Genomic DNA, 23,898 nt, shown 5'->3' with positions numbered 1-23,898 from the left:
AGAAATAAGATGACCCAATGTGCGATTGCTGGAGTTTTGGCACGTGTGACGGCTTGCAAGCTAGGCCCGAGTCTGGCCAGCCTCCCCCCCCCCGTGGCACCTTGGTGGTTTGGATTTAAGAGAGGTGCAGGCCCCCCGCCTCCAGATTCGGCAGGGGAGGGGGAGCCGCTCGCCAGAGAAGGCCGGCAGTCTCTTCAGGCGAGAGGCCCCTTTTTTTCTGCTCTGCTGCTCCCTTTATCCCATCTTTCATGAGTTCCCCTCTTGCTCTTCCTTGTCTTCGTCTCTCTTTCCACTCTCCTCGTCTGCCGTTCTGTCTCCCTTTTTCACTCTCTACTTCCTTCTCGCCCCCCCTCGGTGCAGCTGGGAACCCGGCTCATTGGCACCTGCCTGTGTTTTTTTACCTGCCACGTAAATCAATCTCCACAACAAATCATTTACCTGCCTGACACTCCCTGACTATCCCAGGTCAGGCGTGCAACTTCCTCCTTGGCAGTTCTCTGGTGTGCAGCCTCTGCTGTCCCAAAGCAAAAAGGGTGATCCATCCCCAGCATGGGAGGAGAGGAAGAGGAGGATTATCCTGACGAGGCAGGCTTCTACCTCCCGGGAACAGGTAAGAAATCCCACACGAAGGGCTAAAAGTGGCCCTTTTGTACCACAGCCAAAATGGATGGTGACGGTACCCACTGAGGAGCAAGGAAGCCGCTGCCAAGGGCTGGAACGACCGGTGCCCGCTGGCTGACAAATGCAGGAAGGGGAAACGGGCCCAGTGCTGAAAGAGAAGCCGAGTGTGATTGGGACTGGCTGTGGTGGGCCGGCAGAGGGAGGGTCACGATGTGGCAGGTGTCCTCTCTTTCATCCTCGCTGCCAGGAAAGCGCCGGGCTGAAAGACCCAGGTATGGAATGGGTTGCAGCCAGTCCAATGGCTGAAATACCTTGCGCTTAGCAGAGGAAAACTATGGCAGAGCAGCCAGCCAAAAAAAAAAAATGGTCCTGGGCTGGCAGAAGCCAGGGGGGCCTCTCCAGCCTCTTAGAGACCCCTAGGACAATAAGCGAAGGACCTGCAAGCTGGTAGAGCACTTGCAGCAGAATTCAGAGGGGGGTGGCTAAATCCTCTCCTGGGATGATAAAGCCCTTAGGGCACTAACCAGGGTGCCTTGTGTTCCATACCCGGGGCAGTAACAAGGGAGCAAGTCCGCTTCCATTGGTGGAGCCCCTGTGGCAGTATCCAGGGAGCTTGAGTTCTCTCCTGGCTGGTGGAGCCCCCAGATCAGTAAGCGGAGGGGCCTACCTCGGATTCGTAGAGCCCCTGGAGCAGTACCCAGGGAGCCTGGGTTCTGGTCATGCTGGTAGAGCCCCTGGGACTGGATTCTGGTTACTGTTAGTGCAATCTTCAGGATAGTAATCAGGAGTCTATCTCGGATATCTAGCTCCCCTGCTCCAAGATGGTAATGAGAGGATCTGGATTTTGTCCTTGCCTGGTAGTGTCCCCCAAGGATGGTAACCAGTGGGGGTCTGGCTTCTATCCCCAGGTGATAGAGCCCCTCTTAGGACAGTAACGAGGGGGTCTGGGTTATATCCCCAGGAATGGGAGGGGGGTGTCTAGCGTCTAACCCCAGGTGAAAGAGCCCCTCTTAGGACAGTACTCGGGAGGGGTCTGGGTTCTATCCCCGGGTATTAGAGCCCCTCTTAGGACGGTACTCGGGAGGGGTCTGGGTTCTATCCCCGGGTATTAGAGCCCCTCTTAGGACGGTACTCGGGAGGGGTCTGGGTTCTATCCCCGGGTATTAGAGCCCCTCTTAGGACGGTACTCGGGAGGGGTCTGGGTTCTGTCCCCGGGTATTAGAGCCCCTCTTAGGACGGTACTCGGGAGGGGTCTGGGTTCTATCCCCGGGTATTAGAGCCCCTCTTAGGACAGTACTCGGCAGGGGTCTGGGTTCTATCCCCGGGTATTAGAGCCCCTCTTAGGACGGTACTCGGGAGGGGTCTGGGTTCTGTCCCCGGGTATTAGAGCCCCTCTTAGGACGGTACTCGGCAGGGGTCTGGGTTCTGTCCCCGAGTATTAGAGCCCCTCTTAGGACAGTACTCGGCAGGGGTCTGGGTTCTATCCCCGGGTATTAGAGCCCCTCTTAGGACAGTACTCGGCAGGGGTCTGGGTTCTATCCCCGGGTATTAGAGCCCCTCTTAGGACAGTACTCGGGAGGGGTCTGGGTTCTATCCCCGGGTATTAGAGCCCCTCTTAGGACAGTACTCGGCAGGGGTCTGGGTTCTATCCCCGGGTATTAGAGCCCCTCTTAGGACAGTACTCGGGAGGGGTCTGGGTTCTGTCCCCGGGTATTAGAGCCCCTCTTAGGACAGTACTCGGCAGGGGTCTGGGTTCTATCCCCGGGTATTAGAGACCCTCTTAGGACAGTACTCGGCAGGGGTCTGGGTTCTATCCCCGGGTATTAGAGCCCCTCTTAGGACAGTACTCGGGAGGGGTCTGGGTTCTGTCCCCGGGTATTAGAGCCCCTCTTAGGACAGTACTCGGCAGGGGTCTGGGTTCTGTCCCCGAGTATTAGAGCCCCTCTTAGGACAGTACTCGGCAGGGGTCCTGGGTTCTATCCCCGGGTATTAGAGCCCCTCGTAGGACGTAGCCAGGGGTCCTGGGTTCTATCCTCTTAGGATGGTAAGTTATTCATGGCTGGTGGCTCTCCTTAGCACATGAAAAGCATTAAGCGTGTCCCTTGCCCGGCAGGAGGAGGAGGAGGAAAGGGAACAAGGAAGTTTCAGCACAGTAAATAACACCTGCGGGCACGGACTCTTCTTTCCCAGTCCTTTCCAAGCCGGAGTTCGCGTCCCAGCCGGCCTTTCCCATGCAGCCCCCGCAGCCTCGTCGGAGCCAGGGGGAGAGGGCAGGGGTGCAGCAGCAGCAGCAGGACTGGACAGCGCAGGGGCTGGAAGGTGACAGCAGGCCCCTGAAGGAGCTCCCGCTCAGCCTTCTGGAGAAGCGGAGGATCAGGTAAGCCCAGGACATTGGGGGGCGAGGAGATGGAAGTCTGTGTCCCGTCCCCATACCCCTCCCCTCCCTGAATCGCAAACAGCTGTGGCTATCAGCATTCTCGAAATGAACATTCAGGAGAGAGAGAGAGACTGGCCCAGATTTGATCCGAGAAGGAGTGATTTGGCTATGTTGGCAACCTGCACCAGAGGGCGGGAATTATTTGCCTTTGCCAGGCTAGCCCGTTCCAGGACAGATCTAGCAGAACATGGAGACACCGGCTTTCTTTTTTCTCCTTTGGGCTTTCCGGTCGTTCACATCTATTTGGGGGGGGGGGGGGTTCCACGCCACCATTCCCCATTTCAGCTCTGCCCTCCTGTCTAGCCCTACAGCCCCCGACTGGGGTTATGGGCCACACCTTCCTCCAGATGCTGGTACACGGTAGGACCCCTCCCCCAAGTTTGGCCAGTAGGCGTCACCATCGTACGATGCCTGGGGCTCCCTCCCAGCCCTGGCTGGCTAGAGGAGCAGTGGCCAGGGCTACGGAACTGGTATCGCTGCTGAGACATCAGGTTGGCCCCCAGCATTGACACAATTTACCAGGGGACAGGAAACATGACCAGAGAAGAGGCTACTGACTTTACTTACAGCGCTACACGCACACAGCTGGTTAGAGTGAGCGCAGAGGGGTGTCCACAGGGCACGGGTCAGTCGCCCCTGTTTCAAAGGCTCCTCCATAGAGTTACAAAGTCCCCAGAAGCCCTTATGACTGGAACAGCTCTACCTTGGAAAGGGAGCAAGCTCAGAAAATCGGATTTCGGGAGGGTGTGGGGAGGGTGCACCCTCTCTGGCACAGACTCACAGCCTCCTCCTGCGTTGGTCCAGGGAAAGGCAGCAGCGGAGGGTGCCGAAGATCAGCAGCTGGCACTCATGGAAGGAGGGCCAGCGCCGGTCTACGAGGCGCTTCAGGGAGCGAGCCGCCGAAACCTTCCAATACGTAGAGATGTGGCGGGATTCCCTGCACAGAATCGAAGGTGAGCCCAGGGTGGTGGGTGCATTAATCCCACGGAGGACCTGGATCCATACCCAGGGTGTGACTGTCAGGCCTAGGGATTGCTCTCCAACTGTGCTGTTGGTGACACCCCCAGCCTGGGAGAGCACCTCCCACTGGTACCAGAGACATTTCCAGTCTGCACTCCCAGGCCTGGGGACTCCTCTCCCCTGCACTCTCAGTGTCACCTCCCCCCAGCCTGGGAGAGCACCTCTCACTGGTACCAGAGACATTTCCAGTCTGCACTCCCAGGCCTGGGGACTCCTCTCCCCTGCACTCTCAGTGTCACCTCCCCCCAGCCTGGGAGAGCACCTCTCACTGGTACCAGAGACATTTCCAGTCTGCACTCCCAGGCCTGGGGACTCCTCTCCCCTGCACTCTCAGTGTCACCTCCCCCCAGCCTGGGAGAGCACCTCTCACTGGTACCAGAGACATTTCCAGTCTGCACTCCCAGGCCTGGGGACTCCTCTCCCCTGCACTCTCAGTGTCACCCCCCCCCCCCCCCCACCCTGGAGAGCACCTCCCCCTGGTACCAGAGACATTTCCAGTCTGCACTCCCAGGCCTGGGGACTCCTCTCCCCTGCACTCTCAGTGTCACCCCCCCCCCCCCCCCACCCTGGGAGAGCACCTCACACTGGTACCAGAGACATTTCCAGTCTGCACTCCCAGGCCTGGGGACTCCTCTCCCCTGCACTCTCAGTGTCACCCCCCCCCCCCCCCGCCACCCTGGGAGAGCACCTCCCACTGGTACCAGAGACATTTCCAGTCTGCACTCCCAGTCCTGGGGACTCCTCTCCCCTGCACTCTCAGTGTCACCTCCCCCCCCCCCCCCCCACCCTGGGAGAGCACCTCCCACTGGTACCAGAGACATTTCCAGTCTGCACTCCCAGTCCTGGGGACTCCTCTCCCCTGCACTCTCAGTGTCACCTCCCCCCAGCCTGGGAGAGCACCTCACACTGGTACCAGAGACATTTCCAGTCTGCACTCCCAGTCCTGGGGACTCCTCTCCCCTGCACTCTCAGTGTCACCCCCCCCCCCCCCCGCCACCCTGGGAGAGCACCTCCCACTGGTACCAGAGACATTTCCAGTCTGCACTCCCAGTCCTGGGGACTCCTCTCCCCTGCACTCTCAGTGTCACCTTCCCCCAGCTTGGGAGAGCACCTCCCACTGGTACCAGAGACATTTCCAGTCTGCACTCCCAGGCCTGGGGACTCCTCTCCCCTGCACTCTCAGTGTCACCTTCCCCCAGCCTGGGAGAGCACCTCCCACTGGTACCAGAGACATTTCCAGTCTGCACTCCCAGGCCTGGGGACTCCTCTCCCCTGCACTCTCAGTGTCACCTTCCCCCAGCCTGGGAGAGCACCTCACACTGGTACCAGAGACATTTCCAGTCTGCACTCCCAGTCCTGGGGACTCCTCTCCCCTGCACTCTCAGTGTCACCTCCCCCCACCCTGGGAGAGCACCTCCCACTGGTACCAGAGACATTTCCAGTCTGCACTCCCAGTCCTGGGGACTCCTCTCCCCTGCACTCTCAGTGTCACCCCCCCCCCCCCCCGCCACCCTGGGAGAGCACCTCCCACTGGTACCAGAGACATTTCCAGTCTGCACTCCCAGTCCTGGGGACTCCTCTCCCCTGCACTCTCAGTGTCACCTCCCCCCAGCCTGGGAGAGCACCTCCCACTGGTACCAGAGACATTTCCAGTCTGCACTCCCAGGCCTGGGGACTCCTCTCCCCTGCACTCTCAGTGTCACCCCCCCCCCCCCACCCTGGGAGAGCACCTCCCACTGGTACCAGAGACATTTCCAGTCTGCACTCCCAGTCCTGGGGACTCCTCTCCCCTGCACTCTCAGTGTCACCTCCCCCCAGCCTGGGAGAGCACCTCACACTGGTACCAGAGACATTTCCAGTCTGCACTCCCAGGCCTGGGGACTCCTCTCCCCTGCACTCTCAGTGTCACCCCCCCCCCCCCGCCCTGGGAGAGCACCTCCCACTGGTACCAGAGACATTTCCAGTCTGCACTCCCAGTCCTGGGGACTCCTCTCCCCTGCACTCTCAGTGTCACCCCCCCCCCCCCCCCCACCCTGGGAGAGCACCTCCCACTGGTACCAGAGACATTTCCAGTCTGCACTCCCAGGCCTGGGGACTCCTCTCCCCTGCACTCTCAGTGTCACCTCCCCCCACCCTGGGAGAGCACCTCACACTGGTACCAGAGACATTTCCAGTCTGCACTCCCAGGCCTGGGGACTCCTCTCCCCTGCACTCTCAGTGTCACCTCCCCCCACCCTGGGAGAGCACCTCTCACTGGTACCAGAGACATTTCCAGTCTGCACTCCCAGGCCTGGGGACTCCTCTCCCCTGCACTCTCAGTGTCACCCCCCCCCCCCCACCCTGGGAGAGCACCTCTCACTGGTACCAGAGACATTTCCAGTCTGCACTCCCAGGCCTGGGGTCTCCTCTCCCCTGCACTCTCAGTGTCACCCCCCCCCCCCCCCCCCCACCCTGGGAGAGCACCTCTCACTGGTACCAGAGACATTTCCAGTCTGCACTCCCAGGCCTGGGGACTCCTCTCCCCTGCACTCTCAGTGTCACCTTCCCCCAGCTTGGGAGAGCACCTCCCACTGGTACCAGAGACATTTCCAGTCTGCACTCCCAGGCCTGGGGACTCCTCTCCCCTGCACTCTCAGTGTCACCTTCCCCCAGCTTGGGAGAGCACCTCTCACTGGTACCAGAGACATTTCCAGTCTGCACTCCCAGGCCTGGGGACTCCTCTCCCCTGCACTCTCAGTGTCACCTCCCCCCACCCTGGGAGAGCACCTCTCACTGGTACCAGAGACATTTCCAGTCTGCACTCCCAGGCCTGGGGACTCCTCTCCCCTGCACTCTCAGTGTCACCTTCCCCCAGCTTGGGAGAGCACCTCACACTGTTACCAGAGACATTTCCAGTCTGCACTCCCAGGCCTGGGGACTCCTCTCCCCTGCACTCTCAGTGTCACCTCCCCCCACCCTGGGAGAGCACCTCTCACTGGTACCAGAGACATTTCCAGTCTGCACTCCCAGGCCTGGGGACTCCTCTCCCCTGCACTCTCAGTGTCACCTTCCCCCAGCTTGGGAGAGCACCTCTCACTGGTACCAGAGACATTTCCAGTCTGCACTCCCAGGCCTGGGGACTCCTCTCCCCTGCACTCTCAGTGTCACCTTCCCCCAGCTTGGGAGAGCACCTCTCACTGGTACCAGAGACATTTCCAGTCTGCACTCCCAGGCCTGGGGACTCCTCTCCCCTGCACTCTCAGTGTCACCTCCCCCCAGCTTGGGAGAGCACCTCTCACTGGTACCAGAGACATTTCCAGTCTGCACTCCCAGGCCTGGGGACTCCTCTCCCCTGCACTCTCAGTGTCACCTCCCCCCAGCCTGGGAGAGCACCTCTCACTGGTACCAGAGACATTTCCAGTCTGCACTCCCAGGCCTGGGGACTCCTCTCCCCTGCACTCTCAGTGTCACCTCCCCCCAGCCTGGGAGAGCACCTCACACTGGTACCAGAGACATTTCCAGTCTGCACTCCCAGGCCTGGGGTCTCCTCTCCTGCTCATTCTTACTTGCCTCATTGAGACTCATCTCTGATCCCCGCTTTCCTGTACTAGGTCACTTCGGATCTGGCATCCAGTCTTACTTCAGCTTTCTGCGTTTCCTGGTTCTGATTAATTTTGCCACCTTTCTGCTCATCGGAGGGTTTATCGTGATTCCAACCGTGGCATTCGAGGCGCTGAGCTTCAACAAAACTAGCAATGTGACTGCAGGTAAGAAATCCTGTGTAATAGCGAGACCTCCTCTGAGAACAGAAGGGACAGCGGTAGCCCAGTAGTGAAAAAAACTGAGCCACAAGTCAACTGTGTGTGACTGTGGGGTCATCTGAGCCTTCACTGCCTTATTTCTAATCATAAGTCAGACCCATTAACAAATGGAGGAAGTTTTATACATTTTTTCTAGCAAATGGAAACATAACTTATCATAACGGTTTCAGTCAGTCCATCTTGCAGGAAGGTAAAACCCCAAGACAGTCCGGGCCGCACAGTCTGCATCAGGGGGTATAGAGATGGAGCAGTGACACGTCACATGAGCCAAGATCAAAAACTGCTATAAATTCAATTCCATGTAATTGCACAATGGCAAGTATTTCATCCAATCTACAACTGACGAGGATGAGCACCCATTAAAGTTATAACCCAAGTATTTCATCCAATCTACAACTGAAGAGGATGAGCACCCATTAAAGTTATAACCCAAGTATTTCATCCAATCTACAACTGACGAGGATGAGCACCCATTAAAGTTATAACCCAAGTATTTCATCCAATCTCATACTGAAGAGAATGAGCACCCATTAAAGTTATAACCCAAGTATTTCATCCAATCTACAACTGACGAGGATGAGCGGTGACGCCAGGGCTGCCACGTGCCACAGGAATGAACAATTTTGCTTCTTTGTGGGCTCAGTGTATTTGGTACATGGTTTTGGGTGGCCTTTTCGTGGTCTTTGCTCCTTTGTGTGCTCAGTGTATGTGGTACATGGTTTTAGGTGGCCTTTGCTCCTTTGTGCGCTCAGTGTACATGGTACATGGTTTCAGGTGGCCTTTGCTCCTTTGTGTGCTCAGTGTATGTGGTACATGGTTTTAGGTGGCCTTTGCTCCTTTGTGCGCTCAGTGTACATGGTACATGGTTTTAGGTGGCCTTTGCTCCTTTGTGCGCTCAGTGTATGTGGTATATGGTTTTAGGTGGCCTTTGCTCCTTTGTGCGCTCAGTGTATGTGGTATATGGTTTTAGGTGGCCTTTGCTCCTTTGTGCGCTCAGTGTATTTGGTACATGGTTTCAGGTGGCCTTTGCTCCTTTGTGTGCTCAGTGTATGTGGTACATGGTTTTAGGTGGCCTTTGCTCCTTTGTACGCTCAGTGTATGTGGTACATGGTTTTAGGTGGCCTTTGCTCCTTTGTGCGCTCAGTGTACATGGTACATGGTTTTAGGTGGCCTTTGCTCCTTTGTGCGCTCAGTGTACATGGTACATGGTTTTAGGTGGCCTTTGCTCCTTTGTGCGCTCAGTGTATGTGGTATATGGTTTTAGGTGGCCTTTGCTCCTTTGTGCGCTCAGTGTAAGTGGTATATGGTTTTAGGTGGCCTTTGCTCCTTTGTGCGCTCAGTGTATGTGGTATATGGTTTTAGGTGGCCTTTGCTCCTTTGTGCGTTCACTGTATTTGGTACATATTTTTAGTTGGCCTTTTTCGTGGCCTTGGCTCCTTTGTGCGCTCAGTGTATGTGGTACATGGTTTTAGGTGGCCTTTGCTCCTTTGTGCGCTCAGTGTACATGGTACATGGTTTTAGGTGGCCTTTGCTCCTTTGTGCGCTCAGTGTACATGGTACATGGTTTTAGGTGGCCTTTGCTCCTTTGTGCGCTCAGTGTACATGGTACATGGTTTTAGGTGGCCTTTGCTCCTTTGTGCGCTCAGTGTATGTGGTATATGGTTTTAGGTGGCCTTTGCTCCTTTGTGCGCTCAGTGTATTTGGTACATGGTTTCAGGTGGCCTTTGCTCCTTTGTGTGCTCAGTGTATGTGGTACATGGTTTTAGGTGGCCTTTGCTCCTTTGTGCGCTCAGTGTACATGGTACATGGTTTCAGGTGGCCTTTGCTCCTTTGTGTGCTCAGTGTATGTGGTACATGGTTTTAGGTGGCCTTTGCTCCTTTGTGCGCTCAGTGTATGTGGTATATGGTTTTAGGTGGCCTTTGCTCCTTTGTGCGCTCAGTGTATGTGGTATATGGTTTTAGGTGGCCTTTGCTCCTTTGTGCGCTCAGTGTATTTGGTACATGGTTTCAGGTGGCCTTTGCTCCTTTGTGTGCTCAGTGTATGTGGTACATGGTTTTAGGTGGCCTTTGCTCCTTTGTGCGCTCAGTGTATGTGGTATATGGTTTTAGGTGGCCTTTGCTCCTTTGTGCGCTCAGTGTATGTGGTACATGGTTTTAGGTGGCCTTTGCTCCTTTGTGCGCTCAGTGTACATGGTACATGGTTTTAGGTGGCCTTTGCTCCTTTGTGCGCTCAGTGTATTTGGTACATGGTTTTAGGTGGCCTTTGCTCCTTTGTGCGCTCAGTGTATGTGGTATATGGTTTTAGGTGGCCTTTGCTCCTTTGTGCGCTCAGTGTATGTGGTATATGGTTTTAGGTGGCCTTTGCTCCTTTGTGCGTTCACTGTATTTGGTACATATTTTTAGTTGGCCTTTTTCGTGGCCTTGGCTCCTTTGTGCGCTCAGTGTATGTGGTACATGGTTTTAGGTGGCCTTTGCTCCTTTGTGCGCTCAGTGTACATGGTTTTAGGTGGCCTTTGCTCCTTTGTGCGCTCAGTGTACATGGTACATGGTTTTAGGTGGCCTTTGCTCCTTTGTGTGCTCAGTGTATGTGGTACATGGTTTTAGGTGGCCTTTGCTCCTTTGTGCGCTCAGTGTACATGGTACATGGTTTTAGGTGGCCTTTTTAGTTGGCCTTTTTCGTGGCCTTTGCTCCTTTGTGCGCTCAGTGTACGTGGTACATGGTTTTAGGTGGCCTTTGCTCCTTTGTGCGCTCAATGTATTTGGTACATGGTTTCAGGTGGCCTTTGCTCCACAGGCATTTCGGATATGAACTGCGATGTGTGTTCACGTTGTTGCGGTGAGAAGGTGAGATAGTTGAAGGATGCCCCTCGCTGTTTAGATAACGGAATTTCTCCCCTCCATGCCGGATCATGGCTGGGATCGTTGCCTGCACCGCAGCGGAGATGGCATTAAGTTATAGCCTATTTTAAACGGCTCCAAAACGCCCAGGGGCAGATCCCTCACGTTAGAGGCCTAACTCTGTCATTCCATCTTTGTCAGACATTTTGCAGACCGTGGTAACTGTCCCCATGAGGGGATTATCTGGTTGAGAAAAAAAAGATTTTGAATGACCGTCGGCGTGAGCTTTGCATAGCTCACAGCACAAGAGACGCTGCTAGGCGTGTGCTGATGGAAATGCATGGGGGCACTGCATTCATTGGTGGAAGTGCTGCTAGACATATCTGCGGCCTTTGACCTAGGTTTCCCATCCCATTTTATTGCAGAGACTAGAGGAGATGGGGGGATTAAAGGACATCATCACAGCCGGTATGGATGGGAGAGCAGCCCTCATCATGGGTACCCATGCCTCACCGGTCTTACTTAATGTATGTTTGCATCCCCTTTGCAATAAACTACAGGAGTTAGGGGTATCCTTTATGCAGATAACATACAGTTATTGTTTCCTGTTTGCACAACAGTGGAGGCCTCTTTTGCTCAAATTTCCCGCACATTACAGGAAGTGGAGGGTTGGATGAAAGACAACTTGAAACCGCATGGCTCTCAAACTGACCTTCTTTGCCTCTCATTCTCCGTCAGTCCCTGCTCGGCAGTTAGCATGGAATGGTACCAAAATCCACTTTTCCCATTCAGTTAGGGATTTAGGATTCCAGCGTTAATTTTGTGCACAAATAGTGGTCAAGGTAGGGTTTTTTTAAGCTGAGAAAGTTACATAAGTTAAAATATATCTCTTGGACAAGCAGAATTTTAGAACTGTAACTCAAGCCTTTGTTTTAACAAACTTGGACTATTGGTAACGCCTTTTATGTTGGTTTGCCCGGATATGAAATAAGAGCTTTGCCATCATTGTTAAATGCGACGGCTGAGATTAATTGCGGGAGCCTATACTGCCGGAGCTACAGGCTCTGCGTTGGCTTCCTGTGGAGCAAAGGATAAAGTTTAAGATTATGACCTTAGTGCCCCGCCTAATGTACGACAAAGGTCCTGATTCTACTGCCTGGTATTGTCGTTCTCGGAGTTTGTCCTCCATGAGTTCTCGGCGGGTGAGCTGGAAAAAGACATGCGAGTGGGCTTTTTTTTGCGGAAAGCCCCAGTATCATGGAAGCAGCCCCCCAACTCCCGTGGCGGCAGAGTCAGGATTACAAGGTGCTCCAAAGGCCTATTTGTTTCAAGAAGCCTTCTCTGGATTTTCAAGTTAGGATTTTACAGAACCATTTTTTAATTTGATGTCACATCGATGTCTGTTTGACTTCATCTTTTAATGTATGTCCTGTTTTACTGTTTATGTGATTTTGTAAGCTACCAAGAACAGATATCTGGTAATTTGGTGGAATATAAATGATTGTAAATAAAAAAAAATACATAGCACACAGAGCTGAGTGACACAGCACCGCAATGCTGACTAGACTGGCGTTTCAAAACCCTTCTGTGACAAACATTACCGGAAGTTGTGAGCTGTAAGGTGGCTGTATTTATAGTAAAACGAAATTTTTCTAAAAACTGAAAAAATCAGTGGAAGTTGGACTCTCAAATCGTTAAGACAGGTTATGTTTTTATTTGCAAGAAAAAATGTATAAAACTTCCTCCATTTGTTAGTGGGTCTGACCCATGATAGGGCAGTGAAGGCTCAGATGGCTGGTAGTGCCTTGCATGACTGGTTGTTATATTAATTTGAAACATTCTTTCCCTCATTATATTGTTCCTAGTGACCTTGGGGTGAGTCACTTTATCCCCTCCCCACCCCCGGTGCCTCAGCTCTAATCCCTGGCTCTGCCACTGACTCTCTGTGTGTGACCCTGGGGGGAGTCACTTTATCTCCCTGTGCCTCAGCTCTAATCCCCAGCTCTGTCACTGACTCTCTGTGTGACCCTGGAGGAGTCACTTTATCTCCCTGTGCCTCAGCTCTAATCCCCGGCTCTGTCACTGACTCTCTGTGTGTAACCCTGGGGGAGTCACTTTATCTCCCTGTGCCTCAGCTCTAATCCCCAGCTCTGTCACTGACTCTCTGTGTGTGACCCTGGGGGGAGTCATTTTATCTCCCTGTGCCTCAGCTCTAATCCCCAGCTCTGCCACTGATTCTGTGTGTGACCCTGGGGGGAGTCATTTTATCTCCCTGTGCCTCAGCTCTAATCCCCGGCTCTGTCACTGACTCTCTGTGTGTAACCCTGGGGGGAGTCACTTTATCTCCCTGTACCTCAGCTCTAATCCCCAGCTCTGTCACTGACTCTCTGTGTGTGACCCTGGGGGGAGTCACTTTATCTCCCTGTGCCTCAGCTCTAATCCCCAGCTCTGCCACTGATTCTGTGTGACTCTAGGCAGTCACTTTACCTTCCTGTGCTTGAGCTCTGAGCCCCAGCTCAGAAAGGGTGATCCCCCAATAACAGGCAGGAACTGGTTCCTTTCATTTCCCCAGTAGTACTGCTCCTGGGATCCGCTGTGAGAAGTCAGGGATTGCTAGGTAACCATGTATACGTTTTCTCCTCGTCAGGAGATCCGAGCTGTTTGATGTATAACCCCCTACACCGTGGTCTGACGAATTTCCACGAGTATGTGATGGATCTGCTTTCAGGCACGGTAAGCAAGTATTCAAACCCCCATCTCACTCCCAGCTCAGTACTTCAGTCTACAGCCCTGTCTCATCCCCATCGCTGTACCTCAGGGACAGAACAACCCCTTGGGAGGATAAGTCCCTGCTCACAGCCCGGGTGAGTGGGTGTTGGCAGTCTTCACTCTGGGTATCTTTCTCTGTTTTCTCAGGGTTATATCGAGCTGACTTACATGTTTTATGGCTTCTACGAGAACACAGTTGTGGAGATGATAGCCTTCTCCTACAACATACCCCTGGCCTACCTGATCACCACCCTCTTCTACTTCCTCCTCAGCCTGGTGTGGACAGTGGTCAGGTAAAGCACAGCACAGCAGAAGTGTCCCATGTGCATATGACGCCCAGGGCAGAATTCAGGGGTAGGAAAAAGGCACACGGCCAGAGGCTTACCAGCACGAAGCAGAATGACACCTGCACAGGGCTCTGATGATCTGCTCTTCAGCTGTCTGTGCTGTATTCCTGCTTTATGTGTATCAGTGTGACTCCTGCATGGGGCTCTCATGGAGATCTGCTCTTCAGCTGTCTGTGCTGTATTCCTGCTTTATGTGTATCAGTGTGACACCTGCATGGGGCTCTAATGGAGATCTGCTCTTCAGCTGTCTGTGCTGTATTCCTGCTTTATGTGTATCAGTGTGACTCCTGCATGGGGCTCTCATGGAGATCTGCTCTTCAGCTGTCTGTGCTGTATTCCTGCTTTATGTCTATCAGTGTGACACCTGCATGAGGCCTTGATGACAAATGGCAGTGGCCGGGGAGGAAATGCAGCTTAAGTTGGAGGAAGTTTCAGAAACATTAGGAACAGTAAAATCTCTCCTCCTGCACGGAATCCGAATCCAAAGTCCCATTGCTCTCATCGCATCCCCTTTAGGTGCGTGAACGGGTTTAAGCAGAGCCTGGTGAGTGAGGACAGCACCCTCAGCAATTACAGCCTGAAGGTGTTTGTGGGCTGGGATTTCTGCATTGGCGAGGAGACAGCCGTGCGCCTCAGACAGAACAGCCTGCGCTACGAGCTGAAGGTAAGCGCCTGAATCGCGCGCACGTGTGTGTGTGTGTGTGGGAGGGGGGTTTGGCGGCGGCCCACTCCTCCGAAACCATCCCAGGAATGTTACATTGGGAGAGAGAGAGAGAGAGAGACAGGCAGGCCGATGCAATATCGGCGCACGCTACAGGGGCGCTCATGACTGAGCGCCCGTTCCCTTGACGTGCGCCGAGCCACCTCTCCGGGGCGCTCGATGCAAATGGGCTGCCGTGGTAAAAAGAAGGCGCTAGGGGGAAACTGCGCGCCCCAGCACCTCCTCAGCAGCGAGCCCCCAGGAGAGGTGGCTGTCAGCCTCTTAGTTAAACGGACGCTCAGTTTTAGAGCGTCCGTTTTCCTAACCTGACTGCCGGCATTTTTATTTTTTTTTTGGGACATTTCTAGCTTTTCTTTTCCTGCGACTTAATATCGCCACGATGTTAAGTCGGAGGAGTACAGAAAAAGTAGTATTTTTCTGCTTTTCTGTACACGTTTTGGACTCCTCAAGACGACAACGCCAGCTCCAGAGCGGGCGTTAATTTTTGAGAGTAAAAATGTGCGCCAGAATCCATAATAGCCTTTATCAGCGTGCCTTTCAATGTGATGCGCGCTGTCACCCATGCGCGCGACAGGGGGCGCGTTTTGGATGCGCCAACCATTTTGCGTCAGGGGACATGGACGCGCATCCCGTCGCGGGTGCGCCATACAGCAGCGGCCCGAGGTTGATCGAGGGATGCGCAGACGTGGATCACCATGTCCCTTTTCGTAAAAAAAAAAAAAAAAATGGCTGCCAGAATCTAGTGCGATCGTTTTGGATAAAGCGCACCACCTTCTGCAGCGGGCCCAGTTATGGGACTTTGTTCAGGCGCGTAGCAATCCCAATCTCCCAGTCTGACTGATGCTCGAAAGCCAAGCTGGTTTCAAGCCTAGAAGTTATGCTTACAACTCTGCAGTTGTATGACCTGCTGAAGCTGTTTTGTTTTTTGTTTTTTAATTAATTTCAGTTGTTTGTTTTTGGTTTTAAAGCTTGTTTTATAGGGTTTGTTTGTTTTTTTTTTTATGATAAATCATTCTGCATGCATTATCGTCCGTTTGAACTGGGGAAATGATGAATAAGAAATCTTATGCTTGAAATCTTTTTAATTAACATTTTCATTCCATTTGGTACAAAAGGACATTTCCGAGAGAGCTCCCCCCAGTGGTGAGGTGTTCCTGGGAAAGTCACAATTAACTATTTACAGCATAAAGAAATCCCCCCTCCCCAAACCCAAGGAACAAGCAGGCCGAGACTCCTAAACATTATCCTTGGTCTCATGCATGTCCGACACTTTATGAAATCTTACATAAATAAATAAAAAAGATACCGGAATATAGTAGATGAAATCTAATTCTCTCCTGTGCTTCTTGACCCATAAGATCACCCAGAGCAGCTTACAGTAAATGGAACTAGTGTCCTAAATACAAGTAAAGGATGCTCTGTGCCAGCTGGGACTTCTGAGAGCTTTGCTGTCACACACCATGGAGGGGGCTCTTAAAAGTCTTCCTTTTTTTTTTTTTGTTTTTGGAGGGTTGCGAGTCAGACTCTGCCCAGATGTCCCCCACCGGACTTTGCCTGTCCGGTCCCTGCTGACTTTGTAAAACTAATTTCCCGTTCCTAAACTCCTGGCCGCCTGTGTGCCGTGAGCCCGGCGCTCGCCCTCTGTACTTAACGAAAGGCTGAGCCAGTGTCCTTGTAACCTCACCCCCCCCGCTTTGCTGCCCTCTCGTGTGACTCTGCAGACGGACCTGGAAGAGGAGGCGCTGCAGAGGAAGCAGGCAGCGCGCACCAGGTGCCAGCGGGCCAGGATCTACACCCTGCGAGCCGTTCTCCACCTGCTGGTCCTGGCGCTCCTGGCAGGGGCTTTCTACTGCATCTATCGGGCTACGGAATTCTCCCAGTATCTGCTCAACCAGGTGAGGTGGGGGGGAAGGACAGGGATCGCCCTGCTCAGCCAGGTGAGGAGAAAATGAGGGGGGAAGGGTTAAGGGGCTCCCAGGTGGAGAGGGGATCGGCATCTCTTTACTGTCAGGTGCAAAGGGAATGGAGGGAGGGGGCTCCCAGCAGGTGGTGGTGGGGTGGGCAGGAGGAACCAGGACCTGTCAGCCAGGTGAAGGAGTAAATGTATTTATTTATTTATTTATTTATTTATTTTATTTGAAGTCTTTTCTATACCATCGCTAAGTTATATACCATCATTTATGCTGTAAATGATAGAGGTGTTTAAAATCATGAGAGGTCTAGAACGGGTAGATGTGGATCGGTTATTTACTCTTTCGGATAGTAGAAAGACTAGGGGGGCACTCCATGAAGTTAGGATGGGGCACATTTAAAACTAATCGGAGAAAGTTCTTTTTCACTCAACGCACAATTAAACTCTGGAATTTGTTGCCAGAGGATGTGGTTAGTGCAGTTAGTATAGCTGTGTTTAAAAAAGGATTGGATAAGATCTTGGAGGAGAAGTCCATTACCTGCTATTAAGTTCACTTAGAGAATAGCCACTGCCATTAGCAATGGTTACATGGAATAGACTTAGTTTTTGGGTACTTGCCAGGTTCTTATGGCCTGGATTGGCCACTGTTGGAAACAGGATGCTGGGCTTGATGGACCCTTGGTCTGACCCAGTATGGCATGTTCTTATGTTCTTTTCTTATGTTCTTAACGGTTTACATGTAGGCACAGGTAATGGGAAGGAGGGATCTGCCAGCAGCTGCTCAGCCAAATGCAGGGTGAGGACGAGGGACAGGGTCAGGGATCTCCCTCTTCAGCTAGGTGAGGGGGTAGGTCCATAATCCATGACAGGGGCAGAGGATCCAGCTAGTCTGAATCTCTTCCTCTTCCCCTCACCCATGCAGGAGGATTCAGTGGTGAGAAGCAATTTCTTCCTTGGGCTCTTGGTGCAGTACCTCCCGTCTATTACCATTACCGCAGCCACTACTATCCTGCCCATATTCTTTAACATCATCAGCCTGCTGGAGAAGTACTCGCTCTCTTGGGAAATCAAGCTCGCGCTGATCAGGTACAGCATGGGGAGCAGAGGATGGGCTGGGAGCTTCTGAGGGATAGGGACTTGCTGAAGGTGACATACAATGAGAGCTGGTGGCAAAGTGGGATTGGATGCGGAGCCTCAGTGGCCTGCAGGTTCATAGTTGGGAGCAGGCAGGGGAGGGGGCTGGAGGGTCCAGGTAAAGAGCACAAATCCCAGGCTGAAAGCAAGAGGAAAGGGGGCACTGCAGCATCGGGGCTCAGCACACTGCCGTTTTAAAGAGGTTAAATTCCACGGAGGGCTCAAAGGTCACTAAACAGGCAATAATGAGGGGAGGAACGCTGTAGATGTCTTTTACAGAAGTTCAGAAGCCCCAGCCTCCCTTAAAAAGATCAAACACCACCACTTTCAGACTCTTTCATGCAAACAGTGCCCAACCCTCAAAGTCTCTGTATTCAGGACCCACAAGGTACAGTCTCACTTCCCAAATGCAAGCTGTAACCAGTTCTTTACGCTGGTAACCTCTCGCTCTCTTCCTCTGCATCCTGTCCATTCCTGCCCTTCACAGGAGCGTGTTTCTGCGTCTCGCCAGCCTGGTGATCCTGCTCTACTCTCTCTGGACTCAGATCACCTGCAATGGCTGGGAGTGGCCAGGCTGCCAGACATGTGGCTACAACCACGAGAAATACCAGGTGAGTCACGCTGCAATCACGACCGCTGTTAAGTCCTTTCTCGAGGCAGTGCTGGACAAACACATAAGAGATGGTGCCTGCCCCACAGAGCTTACACTTGAGAAAGGACGGGGCAAATCAAAAGGTTTTGGATTGAACCGGAGCCAGGCGGGCTATTAGTTGGGATCAACTGAGGTAAACTGCAAGAAATCAAGCCACCACCTTCTATAAAATCTACATACAGAAGTGGGTGGGGGCAGGGAGGATGATAAATCCGGCAGCTTCTTAACCAGTGCCAACCTGAAGCTAATGCATCGCCATGGAGGGGGCTTGTCCCCCATCCGTGGGCTGGGAGTCGTATATGCCTGGGGAGAGCCAAGAACTGCCAGAGCCCATCGTAGCTGGGGGACATCACAGGTAGCTCCGGAGTGACCTGGGAAACGGCAGCGGGGGGACCACGCCGGACTGAGTTTGTTCCTCCTTGCAGTGCTGGGAGACGCGCCTGGGCCAGGAGATGTACAAGCTGGCGGTCTTTGACTTTCTCACGGTGCTGGTCATGATACTCCTGGTTGACTTCCCCCGAAAGTAAGTGAAATGGAACAGGTGTCCTGCTCCTGCTATTTTCCATGATCCTCAGCTGCGAGTGCAAGACGCCGATGTTCAGCCAGTGGCAGAGCCTGCAGCCTGGCTTCTCTTGGTTACATCTTCTCACCCACCTGCAATTTGAGCATGCTGCTCTTCTCCCATTATTCCTATGCCTAGAATCAAACAGCCAGGGTTTACAGATGCTGACAGGGTTCCTAGTCCAAGGCTACTCCCGTTGCAGACACCCTCGCGCTTAGGGTTCCAGGGTCGTGCTCATAGAGCCTTTGGAAAGAGGCTGGGAGACCCCAGCAGACTGAGAAACCGAACTTCATGTCTACAATCTTTTTAATTTTGCAGGATGATTGTCGAGCACTGCTCCTGTAAGCTCATTCAATTCTGGGGCCAGCAAGAATTCCTGGTCCCTGCCAATGTGCTTGACCTCATCTACGGTCAGACAGTCTGCTGGATTGGGACCTTCTTCTGCCCGCTGCTTCCCCTTCTCAACACCATCAAGTATTTCCTCATCTTCTACCTTAAAAAGGTCAGCAGGCACCCATTCACCCCCCTTTAATCAGTTGGTGTGGGGTCAGCTCTCTCCTTCCCCTATCCCACTGGTACATCCATCACATATCTTCCTTGTCTGACACTGTCCCCCCCTACCACCACTGTTGCCTCACCACCCCCCTTCCCCAACTGATTTTCTCCTTCCCTTCCCCATTGGTGCCTTCCTCCCTCTCTCTCCCAACGCACTGCCTTCCTTTTAACACCCACCTCCCCCAACTGGTGCTTTTCTCTCCCTGTAATACACATACTGGTGCCTTCCTTTCTACTCCCCTTCTACTGGTTTTCTCTCATCCCCCTCCATTGGTGCCTTCCTTCCTCCCCTCCTCCATGCTTTTCTCTATCCCCCCACCCCACTCCAGTAGCTCTCTCTCGCCTTCCCCCTTCCCTTCCACAGGCAGTCACAGTGCAGCCGGCACTTCTCATCTACTGCTACTTCCTCTGCCAGTTGACATTTCAGTTTTCCTGCTGGAGGGAGGAGGATTGCACTGTGGCTAAGCTTTGTGGTTGCTGGTTGCAAACCTTGCTGCTGGGGGGTGAGGTTACTGCAGGATCTCAGGCGCCTTCAAAGCATGGGGCTCCAAGGACCACCCTGCCCCTGTGCATACACTCCTATGGGGCTAGTGCTCAGCCGTGTACAGATCTACACTCACTCCCTTAAAAAAACTTTCCCTGGCATCCCCAGCCATGGCTCGCACAGCTAGTTAGTTCTTGTATCACTCAAATCTTTCTCTCCCTCCTCTCCTCTGGCTGCAGATGACGCTTATCAAGAACTGCCGCCCTGCCAAGCGAACCTTCCGGGCGTCGAGTTCCAACTTCTTCCTGGTGGTGCTGCTCTTTGGCTTGGCTCTCTCCTGGGTACCCATCTTGTACAGCATCTTCGTGTGAGTCCAGCTCCGTCGTCCCAAGAACAGAAGCGCGGGAAGCTTGAAGGGGGGGGGGGGGGGGTGCTCAATTCACCCAAATCCAGGGCCTAAACATTTCCACCAGGAAGATATCCATTGACTTTAGTGAAAAAAACAGAAAATACGTCCTCTAAGGCATGATGTGGCTTCTGAGGCCCTCCCACGTCTTGAGAAAATGAAGTAAAGGTTTTTTGTCAGACTCCCTCAACTTGGAGTTAAATGTATTCCCGGAACACTGCTCTCTCTTTCCTCAGCAGGTCACCAACACGCCGAGACTTTTATTTATTTCGTTTTTATTTGCAGGGCATGAGGAATACTTTCTTTGGCAGGTTTCACAGAGTAGGACCGGTTTTCTCACTATTCACTCGCCAGTGGTGATTGGGGAACATATCCAGTTAACCCTGACTCTTAGAAAAATCTGTGGCTGGTGATTGAGGCTTTTTAGAGCAGCTAGGGAGCTTGTAACACGTCCATCAGAACGTATCTCAGAGATTCACTGTGCGAGACAAGATGCCCAGATACCCTATTGGGAATCATGCCATCAACAATGGCGGCAAAAACAGTCGCAGAGGGTAAGGCTGCAATCAGTTACACGCTTCCTGTATTTTTATTTTGTCTGTTCCCCATGCAGAATAACTCCGTCCAAAACCTGTGGCCCTTTCCGAGGGGAGCCCTCCATCTGGGACACTGTCCCCAGGGCTGTGCAGACTCTGTCGCGAGTGCCCCAGGAGTTCCTCTTCTTCATTGGCTCCCAGGCGTTCCTGGTTCCTTTCTTCCTGCTTTTGTGGTAAGAGAACTGGCTTACATTTTTTTCTGCCTTCCTCATGAAGAGTTCGAGGAGAGCTGGACTTGTCAGGACCGCTACAAACCTCACCTTCCTGGGTTCTGATGTCCTAACCGGAATTTTCCTTTTTGTTTTCGCATGTCCAGCATTTTCATATTGTACCTGCTGGCACTGGCCAGTTCCTACGAACAGCTAGTGAAGGAGCTGAAAGTTTATCTACAGATGGTGAGTACAGATGTTGGGAAAAGATGGTCAATTAGTCATGCAAGGATAAGAAGGCAGCAATCAGGAATGCCAATAAAGCCATGCAAACCTTCCAGCCTTGCCGACAGGGGAAGCATGAACGTTCCAATGATGCTGCGTGATCGCCTCCAGCACAAGGCCACTGAAGGGAACTGAGATGTGAGGACTGGTGCGGGGACCTGGTGACTGACTGCGACCAGATCCCCAAGAGTATTAACTCCCAGTCCATTGCTCCAACCGCTCACTGATGGACGGTTCCTCAAATCATGCGAGATTCTCCTTCAGCTCAATGTGAGAAAGAAATAGGGATTCACCAGGTGGACAGAATGTCATGCTCAAAAGGAGTAGACCCAGGCGTTAATCATTAGCAAACAGGCAAAAATAGTAACAGATTTCTAGAAAGTCTGAAACAAGCCCAGAGGATCATTACTGGCAAAGAAGTGAAGGGGAAACAAGATCACTTTATTATTTATTTATTTACAAGTTTTGTATGCCGTCATTCGGAGGGGATCCATCATAACGGTTTACAACAGTTCTGTTAAAGATTAATACAGGGTCAATTCCTAACACATAAAACTTATCTATAAACTTAAACATAATTAAAATAATATCATTATCATCTAGCAGTGCATAAACAAACACTATAAAATGAATATACAGTAAAACATCATACTTCCTAAAAACATAAATGAACTAATATAAGGATAAAAAGAATATGCAATAAAACATCATACTTCCTAAAACATAAATGAAACTAGTATAAGGATAAAATCAATATACCGGAATTCATGAGAGTAAAATGTGATAATAAGAGGAAATTAAAACTACGAGGCTACTGAGTTTCATAAAATGCCTACACTTGGATCTATGGGATTGCACCAGGAAGTAAACTGCACAGGAGAAGAGCCTTAGGATCCTTACCTGGCATTAGATTCTACAGAATGTTTCTCTGTTTCACTTGTCTGTAACAATACTCCCCCCCTTGCTAGTGAAGAGCCACATTTCTTTGGTGTTAGTGGTTTATTGTTTTCTATCCTTATGGCTATTTTTTTAACCTTATGAAATTTGGGGTGCATTTTCTTTTCATTTCAGGAGGGTCAGGATAAGTACTTTCTGGTCAAGCAGATCAGAGACTTGAGTGCGGCCAACAACACACGCAAAGAGGACCACGGAGACAGCGGCTGGGACCACGTGCTCAGAAATCCTCTCTAACTGGCCTTAGTCCAGCATGTGCAAGATACGCTCCTTGCAATCACCCCACCCTCCCCCCAAGTGTCTGTCACTTTCCCGCTTCACGGAGCTAAAATAATCAAGCAGAACCCTTTATAGGGAGTGACTGGTGCGCTCTGGTAAAGACGTATATTGGACTTTGTACAGCACAGCTCTGTGTGTGGGAGGGGACTTTCAGTACTAGAATAGCAGGGGGTGCTGCAGGGCAGGAACATTGGCAGAGTTGTAGAAAACTGTCCATTTTACTATGCTTGCTTAACATTACTGAAAACTTTATTTTCATTAATTCTAAAAATTGTCAAATTGCACTTTTCTTTGTTTAAATGTTTCTATGCCTGTCCTGTATATCAGATTTAAACCTTAGTCATGATCGTAAGAGAGCAACAGGAAGAGTGCAATCTTACTTCCTGGCTCAGCCTGCGGGCCAAGGAAGAGCTCCACACACTTGCTGAGTAAGGGAATAAGTGCCCTTCTGATATTCCCTATTGCGTGCTGAGAGCCTGGGTCTGCAGAGGGGATTTTGCTATCTGTACACATCCCTGTACTCCAGCATTTAAGAAAGTGCCAGGCCTCTTTTGATCTTATTTGCCACCCCAATCATCCATGGCATCACCCTAAAAAAAATCTCTTTAGTTCATAAAATCTCTGACATGTCCTGGGAAGTAGTGGGATATGGAGAAGTCTTCAGAAAAGAATAAATAAAAACCAGGAATCTCTCTCCCCCCCCCCCCCCCATTAATAAAGCGGGAGATTGAAAGGTGTGAAGCTACCAATCCAGGGTCCAAAGAATAAACCAGTAGATGTCTGCCTTCTGTTAAAGAGATCCTTCATTTAGGCAAAAGATGAATTGGTGTTCCCTGGGTTATTGATCACCCTGGAAAGTCCATTCTCGCTAGTCTTATTTGGTGCTCTAGTTTTTATAAAACCAAGTTCACTCCTAAATAACTACACAGCTTTCTCTGTTATGTTGTTAAAATAAAAGTTCAGTTTTTTAAATGCTGTGTGCTTTCTCGTCCCACCTTCAATACCTAAGGCTTGCTTTATAGGAGCTCTCTGTAGTATGATTTAAATTCTTGGGGGTCTGTAATACAATTCAGTTTCTGAAGGCTCTCTGTGTTCATTTGCTTTTGGAGGGCTCACCCTGGTATAATCTGGATTCTAAGGACTTTGTTAAATAAATTCACACTCTGAAGATATAACTCATATTCTAAGGGACTTCCCTGGTATAATTAATATTCTAAGGATATAAATCACATTCCAGAGGTCTCTCCTCTGGTATAATTCACATTGTGAGGATATTTCTTCCGCATTCGATACTATTGACTATCAAATCTTATATCGACTTAGAGAATGTGGAATCTTTATCGGTTTAAATGGTCGGATCCACCAAGCCCAGTGTGG

General features: G+C 51.7%; 1 protein-coding gene across 3 annotated transcripts; it reads left to right on the top strand.

Moving 5' to 3' along the window:
* Nucleotides 1-81: 81 nt before the first annotated feature.
* TMC4 (transmembrane channel like 4) lies at nt 82-23,232 on the top strand. 3 transcript variants are annotated; one of them, XM_029584275.1, is made up of 16 exons: nt 82-610; nt 2,812-2,998; nt 3,863-4,011; nt 7,669-7,824; nt 13,364-13,449; nt 13,633-13,778; nt 14,349-14,496; nt 16,275-16,448; nt 17,388-17,551; nt 18,087-18,210; nt 18,677-18,774; nt 19,132-19,315; nt 20,092-20,219; nt 20,872-21,027; nt 21,171-21,249; nt 22,360-23,232. In XM_029584275.1, the coding sequence occupies exons 1-16, from the start codon at nt 550-552 to the stop codon at nt 22,477-22,479; spliced, it is 2,160 nt and encodes a 719-aa protein (XP_029440135.1). In that variant the 5' UTR covers nt 82-549; the 3' UTR covers nt 22,480-23,232. The 3 variants fall into 3 exon arrangements, with proteins under 3 accessions (XP_029440135.1, XP_029440136.1, XP_029440137.1); XM_029584276.1 differs by having other exon boundaries at nt 2,735-2,998; XM_029584277.1 differs by lacking the exons at nt 82-610; nt 2,812-2,998; nt 3,863-4,011; nt 7,669-7,824 and adding an exon at nt 11,808-12,021.
* The last annotated feature ends 666 nt before the right edge of the window (nt 23,233-23,898 follow it).

This window comes from Rhinatrema bivittatum, chromosome 19 (genome assembly GCF_901001135.1).
Source record: "Rhinatrema bivittatum chromosome 19, aRhiBiv1.1, whole genome shotgun sequence".
Taxonomy (NCBI): Eukaryota; Metazoa; Chordata; class Amphibia; order Gymnophiona; family Rhinatrematidae; genus Rhinatrema; species Rhinatrema bivittatum.
The sequence above is the reverse complement of the archived record's forward strand: the minus strand, read 5'-3'. Positions and strand labels throughout refer to the sequence as shown.